The sequence below is a fragment of the Cnephaeus nilssonii genome, assembly GCF_951640355.1.
Source record: "Cnephaeus nilssonii genome assembly, chromosome: 5".
Taxonomy (NCBI): Eukaryota; Metazoa; Chordata; class Mammalia; order Chiroptera; family Vespertilionidae; genus Cnephaeus; species Cnephaeus nilssonii.
This window is the reverse complement of record NC_137076.1, coordinates 9,218,239-9,234,868: the sequence shown is the minus strand read 5'-3', so window position 1 is coordinate 9,234,868 and position 16,630 is coordinate 9,218,239. Positions and strand designations below refer to the sequence as shown.

The window sequence follows — 16,630 nt, the reverse complement described above, 5'->3', positions numbered from 1 at the left end:
ATTCTGAAGGTGGCTGTGCAATTTGAGAGGACCCTTCCTGTGAAAGCCATGAGTGATGGGAGAGATCAGGATAAATGCACCCACAGCCCCTGAGAGCACATTTCTGTGTAGTTGGTCCTGACTGTCGTCAATGAGTCTTATTAGCGAGCCTGTGCATTAGTGCTGGAAACAGTGGCCAAGTGAGCCAGGACTTGCCTCAGGGCTGAGGAAGTAGTAACCAGTGACTGGACAGGGCTGCTGCGGGAGGGGTAGGGCTTTCTACTGTCAGCTGTTCACTCTCCCTCCTGCAGGGAGAGCCTAGTTTCAAGAGATGATCTTTTAGAGGTTAATCTCATGTTTCCTTATTTAGAGAGGAGATCTCACTGTGTAATGAAACTCAAGCATATGGAGGAATGAGTTAAATTTCTGGGGAGAAAAAAATGCACACGCATCCTCAATTCAGCTGTGGTTTCTGCTACAAATGCTATTAAAGTCATGTGAACTGGGTCTTGGTGACTTAAACTGCAGTTGGTGCTGAGAGATGGTGCGCCTGACTTCCTGGGGCGGCAGCTCCTTGTGGTGGCCATGGCTGCGTCACTGCAAGAGGACCCCTGTGGGGGCTGGAGAGCGTGGTTTGGCTGGGACGGGCTTGGCAGTGTGCCCTGATTCCTGTCTAATGTGGGATGGGCCAACTTCCCCTGCCTCAGAACGGTGGCTCTTTATTACAGTCTGTCACTGCCACATGTTTGATGCAGCATTTGGAGATGACAAAACCAAACCACATTTGGCTTCCTCTGAGGGCATCTCGGTTTCATGGCATTTTCTTTATAACTTCTGAACCTATCAACTCCTCTGTCTTGTCCTGCATTTGGTCTTTCTTCTTCCTGCCTCCCTCTTTCACCAGGAAAGAACCAGATGAGAAGCTGGCACGAGTCTGGTATTTTGGTTTATCCAGGCAGGTTTGGGGCAGGCTCCCACCCTGGTGGATTGCAGGGAAGGCGCTGTGTGAGCCCCAGCACTGAAAACAGCAACGACAGGAGACTTGAGCTGATGCCCTTGTCATTCCCCATGAAGAGGGCCACAGTGTGGCTGGACTGGGGGACCCTCGAGGATGGACAGGCAGGGAGGACCTGCAAGGGGTGTGGCACAGACAGTGGGACTTTCCTGCCAGGCAGGGAGTCAGAAGTGTGTCCTGTAAGCAGCTTGGAGTCACTGAGGATTTTTTGAGTGAGGAGTGGTGGGATAATTTCAGACTTGAATACCTCTTCAGGTTCTCTTCTTGTCCTTTGCCTTCTGAACCTTCTCCAGAGTGCTAATTTCATTTATTAATTGGGAGAGGAGGTGTGGTTATGATACTGTGTTGTTGTTTTTTTGTTGTTTTTTTTAATGGCTTTGATACCAGTTCAGATATTACCAATGAGCTGGGCCACTTATTTCAGTATCTGTTACTTTATTTATTTTATTTTATTTTTAAAAAAATATATTTTATTGATTTTTTACAGAGAGGAAGAGAGAGGGATAGAGAGTTAGAAACATCAATGATAGAGAAACATTGATCAGCTGCCTCTTGCATACCCCCTACTGGGGATGTGCCCGCAACCAAGGTACATGCCCTTGACCGGAATCGAACCTGGGACCTTTCAGTCCGCAGGCCAACGCTCTATCCACTGAGCCAGACTGGTTTCGACAGTATCTGTTACTTTAATTGTGAATTATTAATAAACTAGAGGCCCGGTGCACGAAATTCATGCACTCAGGGGAGGGGTCCCTCAGCCCGGCCTGTGCCCTCTCACAGTCTGGGAGCCCCTGGGGGATGTCCGACTGATGGCTTAGGCCTGCTCCTGCCACCACCACTGTGCTCGCCAGCCGTGATCCCGGCCTCTGGCTGAGCAGTGCTCCCCTTGTGGGAGCACACTGACCACCAGGGGGCAGCTCCTGCATTGAGTGTCTGCCCCCTGGTGCACGTCATAGCAACCAGTTATTCTGCCGTTCAGTCTATTTGCATATTACCCTTTTATTATATAGGATGTTCCTTACATCACATCCTATGTCATTTCTAAATGTTAAGCCATTCTAGTTAACTGAGAAAAGGTGCTTAGTAACTTCTGACATCCACACACCTTTGACATTTTAATAAGAGGACATGTGCCCTAGGATGAGCCCTGCATTAGGAATCAGGGTCCTGGCACTGCTCCTGGCCCTGCCCTGTTGGCCCATAGACCCAGGCAGGTTGCTCCTTCCCTGGCCTCAGCCGCCACCACTGAAAGGCGAGGCCCTGGCTTCCAGTCCCCACTGTCTACTTCTGAAACTACCATGATGAAATGAAAGCTGAATTACAAAAAGTGCCAAGCTTTTTAAATATCCATTCATGATTTTTCTGTCTGCTCTGTTGGTTAACTAGGTCATTGGTAACAATGAGCACTGCTTTGAAGGACAGCAGACATGCAACACCCCCCACCCCACCCTGCCTGCTGTGGTCCCTCTGAAATTTCCGAACAGCTGTCAGAGCTCTTGTCACATTGAATGTGGTCACCTATCTAGCATAGACCCATGCTGTCTGTGGCAATGATTGTTCAGAGTGGGAGGGCCTGTCCAGGCATGTGGCTGTGTGTCCCTTGCAGCTGACAGAAGGCTGTGCAGGTGTGGGGGACCTCCCTCACATAGAAGCCATGGCTAAGCCTGGGCTACATGGTCTAGATGCCCGTGCACATGAATCTTGGGATGCATTCTGTCCCTTCCACTGCCCTGGGCACTGTGGACAGGAAGGGACCTGCCAGATAAGGACCTCCAGAACTCCAGACCATACCAGCGTCCGGGTGAGCCTCTTCTAAAGCAGCTGCATGGCTGCAGGGGGTGGGACGAGGGGGGCAGGATTAAAAGAATGACTTGTTCTCCCTGGAACATTTTCCTGTCTTCTCAGTCTGCACTTATATGATCCTCAAGTCTTAAAATCAAGTGTTTGATTATTTTGTTATTGAGTGCCTGGCTTTGGATGGTTATACTAGAGGCCTGGTGCACGAAAATCATGCACGGGGGGGGTGGTGTCCCTCAGCCCAGCCTGCACCCTCTCCAATCTGGGACATCCCTCTCACAATCCAGGACTACTGGCTCCCAACTGCTCTCCTGCCTGCCTTCCTGATTGCCCCTAACCGCTTCTGCCTGCCAGCCTGATCACCCCCTAACCCAGTGGTCGGCAAACTCATTAGTCAACAGAGCCAAATATCAACAGTACAACGATTGAAATTTCTTTTGAGAGCCAAATTTTTTAAACTTAAACTTCTTCTAATGCCACTTCTTCAAAATAGACTTGCCCAGGCCTGGTATTTTGTGGAAGAGCCACACTCAAGGGGCCAAAGAGCCGCATGTAGCTCGCAAGCCGCAGTTTGCTGACCATGGCCCTAACCACTCCCCTGCCAGCCTGATTGATGCCTAATTGCTACTCTGCCAGCCTGATTGCCCCTAATTGCCCTCCCCTGCAGGCCTGGTCATCCCTAAATGCCCTCCCCTGAAGGCCTGGTCGCTCCTAACTGCTCTCCCCTGAAGGCCTGGTCACCCCTAAGTGTTCTCCCCTGAAGGCCTGGTCACCCCTAACTGCCCTCCCCTGCAGGCCTGGTCCCCCCCAACTGCCCTCCCCTGCAGGCCTGGTCCCCCACAACTGCCCTTCCCTGCAGGCCCGGTCACCCCCAACTTCCCTCCTCTGCCGGCCTGGTCACCCCTAACTGCCCTCCCCTGCAGGCTTGATCGCCCCCAACTGCCCTCCCTTGCAGGCCTGGTCCCTCCCAACTGCCCTCCCCTGCTGGCCATCTTGTGGCAGCCATCTTGTGTCCACATGGGGGCAGCCGTCTTTGACCACAGGGGGCAGCCATCTTGTGTGTTGGAGTGATGGTCAATTTGCATATTACTCTTTTATTAGATAGGATAGAGGCCTGGTGCACGGGTGGGGGCCAGCTGGTTTGCCCTGAAGGGTGTCCCGGATCAGGTGGGGGTTCCCTTGGGGCGTGGGGCACCTGGGTGAGGGGCCTGTGGTGGTTTGCAGGCTGGCCACGACCCCCAGTGACCCAAGTGGGGGCCCTGGTATCTGGGATTTATTTATCTTCTATAATTGAAACTTTGTAGCCTAGAGCAGAGGCCAGGGCAGGCCAGGGAGGGTGGGAAGCTTGGCTTCCTCCATCGCCAGGGGCAACCCAAGCCTCTGGCTGGCTCCAGCTCCGTAGCTGCCTCCATCTTTGTTGGGATTTATTTATCTTCTATAATTGAAACTTTGTAGCCTTGAGTGGAGGCCAGGGCCGGCCAGGGCGGGCAGGAAGCTTGGCTTCCTCCATTGCTGGGGGCAACCCAAGCCTCCTGCTTGCTCCAGCTCCATGGCCACTGCCATATTTGTTGTGTTAATTTGCATACTTGCTCCTGATTGGCTGGTGGGCGTGGCTTTTGGGCATAGCAGAGGTACAGTCAATTTGCATGTTTCTCTTTTATTAGATAGGATTGTATGTAATGAATATGTATTACATATATTATAACCATGGTTTTTTATTGTGGTAAAATATATACATAATGCAAATTTTGCCATTTTAACCATTTTAAGTGTACAATTCAGTGGTATTAGTTACATTCAAAATGTTGCCTCACCAACACTTACTTTCCTTTTTGAAAAATTTAAAATTGTTATAGCCATCCTGGTGGATGTGAAGAGCCATCTCATTATGGTTTTGATTTCACATCCCTGGTGACTGACATTGTCGACCATCTTTTCATGGCTTTATTGGCCCTTTGTATGTCCTCTTTGGAGAAATGTATATTCAAGTTCTTTTCCCCTTTATTAATTGGCTGTTTGTCTCTTTGTTTAAGTTGTAGGAGTTTCTTACATATTCTAGATATTAAATCCTTTTCAAATCTGTGGTTTGCAGATACTTGTCTCATTCTGTGGGTTGTATTTTGACTTTCTTGATAATGCCCTTTGACGCAATACTGGTCCCAAGCCCTGGTAGTGAACTGCAATTCAATCCTGGCACTAACTACCCATTGTTAGAGCAGACTCCACAGTGGTCTTGGCCCCCAACAAGACTTCCCCTCCTTGAGACACCAGCTGCACTGGGGTCCACCTTCTGACCAATGGGCTACAAATGTAGGGGGGTTCCCATGAACCCTCACAGGCTTGATAGTTCATGAGAGCTACTCACAGAATTTAGGAGTTCACTCTTCTTATGACTACAAAGGATGCAGATTGGAAACAGCCAAATTAAGAGACATCTGGGGTGAAGTCTGGGAGGGGCCCACCTGGAGCTTTGTGCCCTCCCCAGGAGAAGTGGTGTGCCACTCTTCTTGGCACATCAGTGTGTTCACCAACCTGGTGGCTTCACTGAGCATTGAGTGTCCACAGTTTTACTTAGGTTCATGAAGAAGTCCTGTTCCTCATTTTCTGACTGATTTTGTCATGAAAGGATGTTGGGTTTTATCGGTGTCTTTTCCACATCAATTGAGATGGTGTTCTAGTAACATGGCTTATCACATTGATTGATTTTCTTACATTGAACCACCTTTGTATTCTGGGATAAATCCCTGGATTTGGTTTGCTAGTATTTTAGTATGGTGTGTTTTGATTTGTCTCAAAGAATTTTACTCATTTCTCTTTTTGGCCTATTGGTTAAAATATGTTAATTTAGCCCTTGGCAATTTGTTCAGTGGTTAGAGTGTCGGCCTGCAAACTGAAAGGTCTCGGGTTCAATTCCTGGGCAAGGGCACATACTTGAGTTGCAGGTTCAATCCCTGGCCCAGTTTCAAAGCATGCAGGAGGCAACCAATCCATGTGTCTTTCTCCTGTTGATGTTTCTCTCTCTTTCCTCCTCCTCCTGTCTCCCTTCCACTCTAAAAAATCAATGGAAAAAATATCCTCGGGTAAGGATTTACAAAAGAATATGTTAGTTTATACATATTTGTGAATTTTCTAGTTTTCTAGATATCTAGTTTCATTCCACTGTGTCAAGGAAATTTACTTTTTATTAAGTCTTTTTTATGTCTGAGGCTTGTTTTGTGGCCCACCATATGGTCTGTCCTGGAGAACCTAAGAAGAATGTGTGTGTTCTGCTGATTTGGGTGGAGTGTTCTGTACATATCTGTTAGGTCCAGTTGATGCATATTGTTGTTTACGTCCTCTTGTTTCCTTACTGATCTTTTGTCTGGGTGTCTTATCCATTACCAATGTCATTTTATTAACTTTTTAAAATAGCAGGTATTAGGTGGTTTTTAGTTCATGCTGGGAAGTTGGTTTGTATGGTTTGTGAGCTAGTGTTGGGGAGAATGCTTAACCTTGTGTCCTCAGCAGCATATGTCTGTCTGTCCCATCTATAGCACGAGGTCTGGGGATTATTTGTTGGAGACTTGGCTTGAGGTGGCCAGAGAGTACCTTTGCCACATTAGCTGTGTGGCCTTCGGCAAGCTGCATGTTTGCTCAGTGTTCCTGTCGCATTTTCTCGGACAGGGTTCCTCCTCAAGGCTGTGCAGGGATGAGGTGAGGAGGCTTGCACTGTGTGGGGTGGAATTGTTTCGTGAGCTCTAGACAAATATGTCAGTGGGGCTTTGATTGACTGTGACCCTGTCAGCTCTGAAAAGCCACAAACTTAATACATTTTCCATATGTTTCATACTCTGAGAATTGCCCCACCGAGGCATTTACTTCCACATGTAAAAGGAACCTTCAGTTAATTGAGTGTCTTACTTGGTGGGGATTCTTTGTTCTCTTAAAAACCTGGTTCTTGTCATGGGAAGCTCTGTTTAGGGTCTGGTGGCAGGTTGGCTCCCAGGACCCCTTCCAGTCATGGGAGGTGCTCACCTGTGTTTGAGTTGGAGAGGCCGTTTATAACTGAGGACTGACCACTCCCTGCTGTGTAGTTGCAGCCCTGATTCATCAAGCGGGTTTTGTGCTCAGCTCTACCCTCTGCCCTGAGGGGGCATGAGAAAGGGAGCACGCAGGGGGCCCTACAAGAGAACCCTGTGCCGGGCCCAGGAATGCAGCAGGGGGATCTGATGGGACATGGGTGGGGGGTGGTCTATGAGTGTTGAATGTGACAGTTTGTAGCCCAGAATGTTCTTTACAACCTCTAAAACTTTAGCTGTGCTAGAAGCCAATTTTTCCCTCTTACCCTTCTCTATAGCATATTAATGGCCCCAACTGGTAGAACTATTTGGAGTTGCAGACAGCTTGATTTATCCCAGCTCTGTTCTTAAATGGTTGCTAATTTCTCACTGCAAGAAAATTCAGTCTTGCAATGAGTCAGCTTAATAACAAGATGAGGGCAGACAATCTAACTAATACTAAACTCATTTTAAGTGCTTAATATTAATATAGTAATATTCAGAATCCTGGATTTTTATCATGAAGTAGAGCAAAACTTTTTTTTTTCCTGACTGTAAGTTGAGACAACAACTAGAATTTTGTAGATATTTTGGAAATGTCAAGGCTCTCCTTCTGTGCACCATGCTCTTCCCTTGCTTCAGTGACACACATGCCTCAGCCCCTCAGGGCGCAGCTCACAGCGGAGCTCAGGGTTCCGATGGCTTGGTGAGGCACAGACGTGTAAACACGTCTGTTTTGGTGAGTGGACCTACTCTACTGGGTAAGCTATTTTTCCATAACTTATTTTTTGTTTTTAGAAACAAAATGGAAGTGGTTAGAAGGCTAAAATGCCTCCATATCTGTTCTTGTGTTGACCCAGACAGTGCCTGTGCTGCAGTCCTGAGATCTGTGGTGTTGGAGGATGGAGGCGCCATAGTATGTGACCCAAGTAGAGGTTCTTACCCTTCCAGTAATGTCTGCTCTGCCCTGGGCCATGTAGTGCCTCCCACTTCTGCCTGAGTCTTCTTGGCTGCCCCACCCCTAATCACTGACGTGGGTGAGCGGGCCCAGCATTTGCTTGTGGGACCGAGCCTCCTGCACTGGCTCTGTGGGCGCCTGTGACCCTCGCGCTAAGGAAACCGAGTGCTCCTGTTTCTTCATGACCCTGTGCCCGGGCAGTGCTGGCACATGTGTGTTTGTGTCTTCCTGTACTAAATGCACTGTGTATTTCTTTGGAGTTTATAAGGTTATTTTCTTGTAAAACTCAATGCCCTTTAAACCAGATAGTTCAACAGAGGTCTGAATAAGGCTGGAAAGAAGGCTCCTGGTTTATTTATCAGTGTCACATGGACTCGAAGAGTCCGCTTTGAGCCTGGTCTTAGACTCAGAACCCAGTGAGGGCCCATCTGAGAGGCCAGCTAATATTTAGAGGCTGGCGGCGTCTTATGTAGATGACTAGACAGCTTGTCATCCTGGGCCACAGAAGTAACAACTGTGTTTAAGGTTTGGCCAGTCTTCCTATTCTCCATTCTTTCCATCCCATGTTATATGGAATGCATGCAATGACATTTAATTACTTCAATCCCTGTCTTAAAGGAAAAAGACGCAGGACCAGTATTCTGAGGTATAGTAATTTAGAGGTTTACTCAGGAATTATTTTTGTACACTTAGTAGCTGTAAAGATCTCTCTAATATTTTTGCAAAATTAATTTCAAGTACATTTTTGGCAGAGTATCTAAGGGTCTCAACAGGCTGCATAGAATGTGTGCTTTAGGTAAGGCCATCCTCCAGGAGACATTTTCCAAATCAAAAAATTTGGCAGGAACCAGCCCTTGTTTGCACTACAGACTCAGTAAAATGCTCAACTTCTTTAGGCATGTCAGCTGTTCTTGCTCACAAAATAAATGGTATGGTCCTGTTATTACTGTGCTGCTTGAACATAGACTCGGGGAAGTAGGTATTCTTGCTTTTGCCACTGTTTAATTGTGGACTGGGAAAGAGGCAGTCGATTCATCCTCCTAAGGAAAGTGGCCGGCCGAGGGACATGTAGGACACTCAGGGACTGTCATGTGGCAATGTGGTACAATGCTATGTGGCACAATAGAGCACTTGAAAAATGGCTGGTCCAAGTTGAGATGTGCTATATATATATATATATATAGCACATGCTTACTTCCTTTGTTTCTCATTCACACCAGCTTGCTAGGACTTCATATAAAAAAGATTATAAAATATCTCAATAATTATATCAATTTTATATGTGAAGTTGATTTGGTTAAATAAAATATATTATTAAAATGAATTACACTCATTTTTTAGTTTTTAAAATGTGAGTAAGTGGAACCTTGGTTCTCAAACTTAATTAGTTCCAGAAGGCTTTTTTATTTATTTAATTTTTTAAATCCTCACCTGAAGATATTTTTCCCATTGATTTTCAGACAAAGTGGAGGGGCGGTGGGGTGAGAAACATTGATGTGAGAAAGACACATCAATTGATTGCTTCCTGCACACATTGGGGCCTAGAATTGAACCCGCAACCAAGGTACGTGCCTTTGGGAATTGAACCCATGACCCTTTGGTCTGAGAGCCGATGTTCTGACCACTGAGCAACCGGCCAGGGCCAGAAGGCTCTTTGAGAAGTGATTCGTTCCAAAACCAAATTATTTTTTCCATTAGAAAGTATTTACAGCACAGTTTCCTGAGATATTAACAACGCGAAGTTAGCGGTAAACTGACTCATATTCGCTCATTCTCATTTGTCGCTTGTCAGGTCAAGAACCGAAGTTTTGTTCGACAACCATGACATTATTTTCTGTAAACAACTCGGTTAAGAACTTAATTATTCAACATGGGAGATATTAAAGAACTGCAGTTTGACTGTTTTAAAAAATTTAAAAATTACAAGTGTGGCTCTCCTTATACTGGACCTCTTGCCACTTTTGCTGAGGGCTCTATGAGCTGGCACAGTCCTCCCTTGGTGTGCAAATGGCTTGCCAATCCTGGTGGTGGCTCTTTTGCCTTTTTCTTAAGGGATATTTTCGATTTCTCTCAGTGTCCTGGTATGTGACCTCTATTATCTGTGTGACAGTCATGTCAGGGTTACACCAGGAGATGCATCCTGAGAGCTTAGGAAACAGACAAGTCACCCAGCACCCTCAGCCTAGTTTGTGAAGCAGAGTGACTTTGAGAATTAACAGAGAAAGGATAGTTAGGCACACCTCCAGGCCCCATAACTCAGCCTTACTTAGGATGACTAGGGAATGAGGAAACAGAAAGCAAATCTGTGTGCACATTCTAAAGCCAATTTAATTTTCTGTGGGAGTGGTTGTTGGGGTGGAGGGAAGGCGCCACCAGAGTCACTCACAGTGTTTGTCTGATAGGCCTGGTCTGGATGTGGATTTCGGTGGACTCTTCTCTAAGTTCTCTGTCCTGAGCTGCACTGAAGGGAACCGTGGCTGCCTGCTTTGAGCCCGTTTCCACCCTCAGCACAGCACAGCACAAGGGTGGCTGTTTACAGTCCGGGGCCTGAAGGACAGTTCAACTGGAAATGAACTTGACCACACTTTGATATGATTTACGACAGAGGGTGCAGAGAGAGCTGTAGGGGTCTGTGCAGCCTGATCACTCAGCTCAGGAGAAAGACCTCGGGGTTTCAAACCAGCTGCACATGTGCAGCAAAGGCCAATCTCCAGGGAACATTTTGTACAAGTATCTGATAGAGCAGTCTACTTATCACACTAACAATGGAGGTAAGTTAGGAGGGAATAGTTGACCAGAGAAAACGTCATGAAAGGACCTGCATGACATGGTGGTGAGCTCTGATTTTTTTAGTACGCTGTTTGGGCCTCAGCCCTGTGAGATCATTTGAATGAGAGATGGAAAAGACCTCCTGTATTAGGTCATCCAGCCCAGCCCCTCCAGAGCCGGCTGACCCTTTGGTATACTTTCCAAAGCGCTGTCCAGTTTTTCAAGTGATTCAACTGATGGAGTTTCCACCAGCTCCCAGAGGGTGCAGAAAGGTGGTGCCTGGGCTGGATGGCCCCGTTATGATCTACTGGTGTCTCAGGATAAAGATCCAGTGACGATGCTGTGCTTGGAGAGATGTGGGGTAGTCCTGCCTCTGCCACCAACCTGTATGTGACTGCAGGGATGACCTCAGCTCTGCTCGTCCCTGTCCCTTCCACAGATGGGGTGGCACTGGGCACCTGCCGGCTGAGCGTGCTGAGGCTTGGCTGAGGTACCACACAGCACCTCACAGTTTTCCCATTTGTAACCTCATTGGAGCCTCCTCATTCCTGGCTAATCTTATTATCCTTCTGGTCATCATCCTGTCTTGACTCTGTTTCTTGTTAACCTGATGAAGCAGTCCCCCCAGGCAGTGGGTGGTGGCCAGGTGATCAGGCATTTCTTGTGACTCTTAAGTGTAGAGCTGCCATGTGACAGCCCAGGTACCGTCCCTGCCTCCTGACTCTATATGGGGCCATTCACTCTGCTCCCTGGGGGTAGCATTGTCCTGGACCACCTGGTGGGACCCGGGGCTGTTGTCATTGTGGGGCATGATGTATTATCAACATACTAGAGGCCCGGTGCATGACATTTGTGTACTGGGGACGGGGGTGGGGATCCTTCAGCCCAGCCTGCGCCCTCTTGCAGTCCGGGATCTCTTGCCAGATATCCCCTGAGGGGTCCTTAGCGCTGCTATGGAGGCAGGGCTCCCACCACCTCTGCGGTGCTTGCCAGCTGTGAGTCCCGGCTTCTGGCTGAGTGGCGCTCCCCCTGTGGGAGTACACTGACCACCACGGGGCAGCTCCTGCATTGAGCGTCTGCCCCCTGATGGTCAGTGTACATCATAGCAACCGGTTGTCCCACTGTTCAGTTGATTTGCATATTGGGGTTTTATTATATAGGATTAGACTTGGGGTCTTTTGGGGTGGTCGTCCAGGCTGATAACTGCTGACATCCATCTCTGTGACATGGCAGTTGATCCCCTGGGACAAGCAAGGCTCTGCAGTCTCTCATACTGCTATTCTGTGTTCCTGCTGCTTGGCCTAACCAGTGATTGAAAGTTTCCCTAAAAGAGGCATTAACATTTATAGCAAGTAGTTGGTCATTATAATTTCTCTTAAAACTATTCCTTTTGTCAGCTTGAGAATATTAAATGTTTCAACCCAGGCTCAAGTAAGAATATAGTTAAAGTACATTTCACAATGCAGTTTGTCTCAGTAGACTTGTGATAAAACGGCCACTCTTACTGGTTTACCACTCTTACTGGTATGAAGGCTGACACGCATGAGTCACAAGTGGGGGAGGGCCTTCAGTGCAGACTACACCCTGTGGGTGCCCACCAGCCTCCCCTGTGGCATCGCTGTGGTTTGTGGCATTTCTGTGCCCTCTGTGTGTTCTCACCCTGGTCCCTTCTCTACCTCCTGGAGCCCCAGGCCTTGTGCTTCCTGGTTAGTTCCCTTGTTTCTCAGTTTCTCAGGCTCAGGGCATGGGGGACGGGAGGTGGGGGGTTGTGCTATGTGATTTGAATTATTAGTGCTATGTTCTATTCTGCCTTTTGTATTTGTATGTGAAATATTTCAAACACACAGACAAAAGGATTTTGCTTTTCTTTTTACATATTGTTTTTTGAGCTTCAGTGTTCAGTTAGGTACTTGGGTGCAGACAGGTAATTAACATAACGATTGGGCAGGAGCTGGAACTTGGATCCTAGTTGTCGGCCCCAGCTCTCTGGTTCTCCTGTGTCTGTCGCCCCTCTACTACCGCTGGAATTCCTCATGGATGTGGTAAGGCATTGGTGACACAGCATACTGTGGGCTGGAACTGTAATGCCCCAGGGACTTGAGATCAGACTGCTGCCCGTGCCTGGAGCAAGGCCAGGGGCAAATGCATCATCTTCCAACAGTTCTCCAGTCAGTGGAAGAGCCGAGCTGAGACCCACACCCAAGCTCTGGCTTGGCTCCATCGTGGGACAGAGGGTGGGTTATCCCCACTGACTTATAAAATTCCTTAAGCATTATAAAAATGGTGGAAAGAAGTATTGTCTATTTTGAGAGTTTAAGGAAAGTAAGCCCCTCCTGTCTTTGTGCTTCTCTCTAGATCCTTGAGAAGCTGAAGGGTCTTGCCTTGGATGCCGAGGCAGAGCTGGAGAGACAGGACGAGGCACTGGAGGGCATCACCACTGCCGTGGACCGGGCAACCTTAACCATTGACAAGCACAATCGACGAGTGAAAAAACTGACTTAGAAGGACAGGGAGGGTAGAGGTGAGAGCTTTTGATGAGAACCGCATCTCAGTATGTTGTCCTCAACCCCTGCATGCTGCCTTCAGATGACGACCACAGGAGGTCATTCTCAGGGCCAGAGAGAAACTTGGTCCTGCCTCAGGCATACCTGCCTCAGGACAGAGGCTGCTGTGAAGGCCCTGGGCAGCCGCGGAGGGAGGGGCCCTCTGCAGGCCCTGAAGGTGCAGCTGCAGGAGAGGAGTTCTGCTGCGGACACAGCAAACGGCCTCCCGCCAAGGCCTCCCGAGCTGCTGGTGCCGTCAGGAGCACCCATGCACTCAGGCACGTGGCTGAGCCCCGGTGAGCCCTGCACAGCTGCGTGGTGGCTCTTCATTCAGAGGCTGGTCTGCACCCAGCGCTGAGGGACCACTTTGCATGGCTTTATCCCAGGTCTCCAGCATCACCAGTAGCTGCATTATCATCCTTCTCCACTTTTGTTGGGCGTAAAAGGAAGGTTTAAGCCTATGTGAATAAAATCTGCTTTTTCCTAACTGCGGGTCTAAGCACTGCAGGTGTACCTTGTATCGGCACAATCCCTTCTCCAGGACCGCATGCCTGAGCCTGCTCCCCTCTGGGCCGCTAAGCGACCCACCACCCTCACTTGTTCCATCTCTCTGGTGGCAGGCCAGTTTCTTTTTGGTTGTATTTTCATTTTCTAACTGAAGCTAAGAGTCTAGCATACCTTAAGGTCATCATATACTAGTAAACACCTGAAATACTATTTCACTGCCCAGTTTTTAGCCAACGGTGAAAATAGTACATATTGCACCTGTTTAAGAGGTTTTGATTTTTGCTTTTACTGCCCCATTTCTATCCAGAAACAAAAGAGAAATGCTAGTGTTAGGATTTTTTGTGCGGATACACATTGATGCTGCTTTTTGCTTGGTTTGGAGTCCATGAGCGGGCCCCTTGGGGGATGAGGGGAAAGTGGAGGAGCGTGCATCTCCCAGACCGCTTTGAAATAGCATCCTGGGAGGCTGTACAAAGAGAGGCTCCTTAGATCTTGAGGAGTGTCTACAGTTCCTGGGACGGCACCTTCAGGCCCTGTGCTGCTGTGTTCGGAGTCCTGGGTGGGTTCAGGGAACTGCCCTGGGCAGTGCTAGATTTCTGAGCTGACCTTAGCAAGTCCACACAGAGTATACGACAACAGGAGTGTGCTCTCCAGGTCTGGAGGCCAGAAGTACAAGGTCAGGGTGTTGCAGGGCTACACTCCCTCCTGAGGCACTTAGAAGCTTCCAGTAGCAGAAAATCCATCTGAGTTGATGACTCGAGCCCAAACCACAGAAACCTACCTGTTTAAACCCACTAACAGTTGCCAAGCTGAGGCAAAAGCACCAAAAACCCTGACACTAAGAACTCGCACAGCCCCTGCTCCCCACCCAGGTGCTCACTTCTACCTCCCACTGCTTCCCACCCCAGGTGCACTAACTCCCCCTTTCCTGGCCCCTCCACACCAGGTGCACGAATGCTTATCTTTCTTGACCCCCCCCCCCCCCCCCCCACCTAGGAGCACAAATTCCAGTTCCTTAGACTAGCACATCCAAGACGATGCAACTTCACCCTCCAGTGCTCCCACTGCCAGTTCTCTGTCTTCATCTTCACTGTCGCCCTCACCTGGTGCACTGTCTTCACCTTACACTTTCACCCTAGGGAAAACATGAGGGGAGCGGACCTTATGATGCTCAGATGTTAGACCGGAGAAAGGAGGTTAGCAGGCAGCCCAGTGATCTCTTGCATCCAGATAGCACGTGCCCTGATGTCTCCCACCGAGCGGATCAGGTCATTAGACCCTCTAGAGCCATTATCATCATCATTAGTTGGCATAGAGCAGGGTGTCTCTGGTCCTGCTTTCCCTCTCCTGAGTTGGAGCTTACCCTCTGACACTGATGTCGGACCTATGTGTGGGGTTGAGCTCTTCACATGCATCATTCCTGCACCAAAATCTGCCCTTTACCCTGTCAGTATTTTGTAAGTTTGTTGTCACCCTGTAAGGTGTTTGCAGTTCCTAAAACTTAATGTGAGCTTAGTTACTCTCTCTCTGAAGGTAGACACAGTGCAAGTCCTTCGAATGCAACTAAATGAAACGACTCTTGACATTTCATCAGAAAAGGCTGATTCTGCCCCGCTGGTGTTGCTCAGTGATTGGGCATCAACCCCATGAACCAAGAGGTCACAGTTTGATTCCTGGTCAGGGAACATGCCTGGATTGCGGGCTCAGGGATGTCCAGGAGGAAGCTAGTCGATGATGTTTCTCTCTCATCCATGTTTCTCTCTATCGCTCCCCCTGCTTCTCTATCTTTCTCCCTTCTTTTCTCTCTAAAAATCAATAAGAAGGGGGGCTGATTCTTTTGTTAGCTGAGGGCAGGGGTCAGCAGACTTTCTGTAAAAGTACAGGGAGTAACTGCTTCATCTTTGGAGCCATATTGGTGTCTGTCACGACATCTTAGGTCTGCTGTTTACGTGAAGACGGCCTGGACTTGTGAGCAATGGGTATGCTGGTTCCAATAAAACTACCTTGGAATTCCATGTGTCACAAAATGTTATTCTTGTTTTGATTTTCTTTCAACCAGTGAAAATTCAAGTAGGTCCTTAGCATGCAGGCCACAGGGGAGCAGGCTGCTGTGCTTGCTCACCTGCCCAGCATGTGTGATCTCCAAGGCTACAGCCACAGTTCAGCAATGTCTGTCCTGGAGGGTGACTCACTGCCCTTCTTAGCCCCAAACTGAAGAGTGGCCTGAGCCCTCAGCATGACACTGCTGCCAATGCCAATGCCAATGCCAGTCCAGGTTTGCGGCCAGGAGACCTTCGCCACCTCATTTTCTGGCTGTGCTTAGCTGTCCAGAGCTTTGCAGATATTTGGTCCCATTCCTGTTAAAGGCAGAGCTTGGAATAGGGGCAAAGTGGAAGGGGCGGGGGGCAAATGAGGAAAGGCCCGTGCTGGTTTTCACAAGTGATCTTCCCTGGATGCCCCAAATCAGCACACAGAAATTTTAGGAGAGAAGAAAAAACAAAAACCCATCAGTCCTTGAGCTATTTCCAAAAACCACAGAAAACTCGACTGTATGCAATCAGGGTGGGGGTTTGATTTGGTTTGGGGTTGGGTAAAATGCTCTCCAGGAGGCAGCTGTATTGGTTGAGGCATTTACCCTGGCGTGAGACCACTTTACAAGAAGCCCCTCCGAGGCCCCACGGCCTCACCTGGGAGGAGCCCCCACCCCTTTCACTGCTGCCAGTTTAATTATTAGCTGTAGGTTTTAGTAAAACTTGAAAGACACCCAAATTGTAGTTAGGTTTCACATTTGCAACTGATCTCCACATCCACATATTTCCAGCTTTTGGCACCCTTTTGGAAACGTGGAATAGCAATGGGCTTGTCGAAGAGGCAATTTTCTCTGATTCATTTTGAAAGTTAAAAGCCACAGGGCTGGTCCTCCAGCTCCTCTGAAGGCAAGGGTGGTCCTGCTTCCCAGAGGATCATTTGGTCTCATCCTGCCCTCAGCTTCCTCAGTGAGAAGCAGGCCTGTGAGGCGGAGCGG

General features: G+C 48.4%; 1 protein-coding gene across 4 annotated transcripts in view; it reads left to right on the top strand.

Annotated features, from left to right (window-relative positions):
* The window catches only part of SNAP47 (synaptosome associated protein 47), a 94,030-nt gene extending 77,400 nt beyond the window's left edge, over nt 1–16,630 (top strand). For 3 of the 4 annotated variants that reach the window (XM_079772070.1, XM_079772071.1, XM_079772069.1), the window contains exon 5: nt 12,911–16,630. In XM_079772070.1, the coding sequence (XP_079628196.1) occupies nt 12,911–13,057 (147 nt within the window). In that variant the 3' untranslated portion in view covers nt 13,058–16,630. The remainder of the gene's footprint in view (nt 1–12,910) is intronic. The other variant, XM_079772072.1, reaches the window with a different exon arrangement.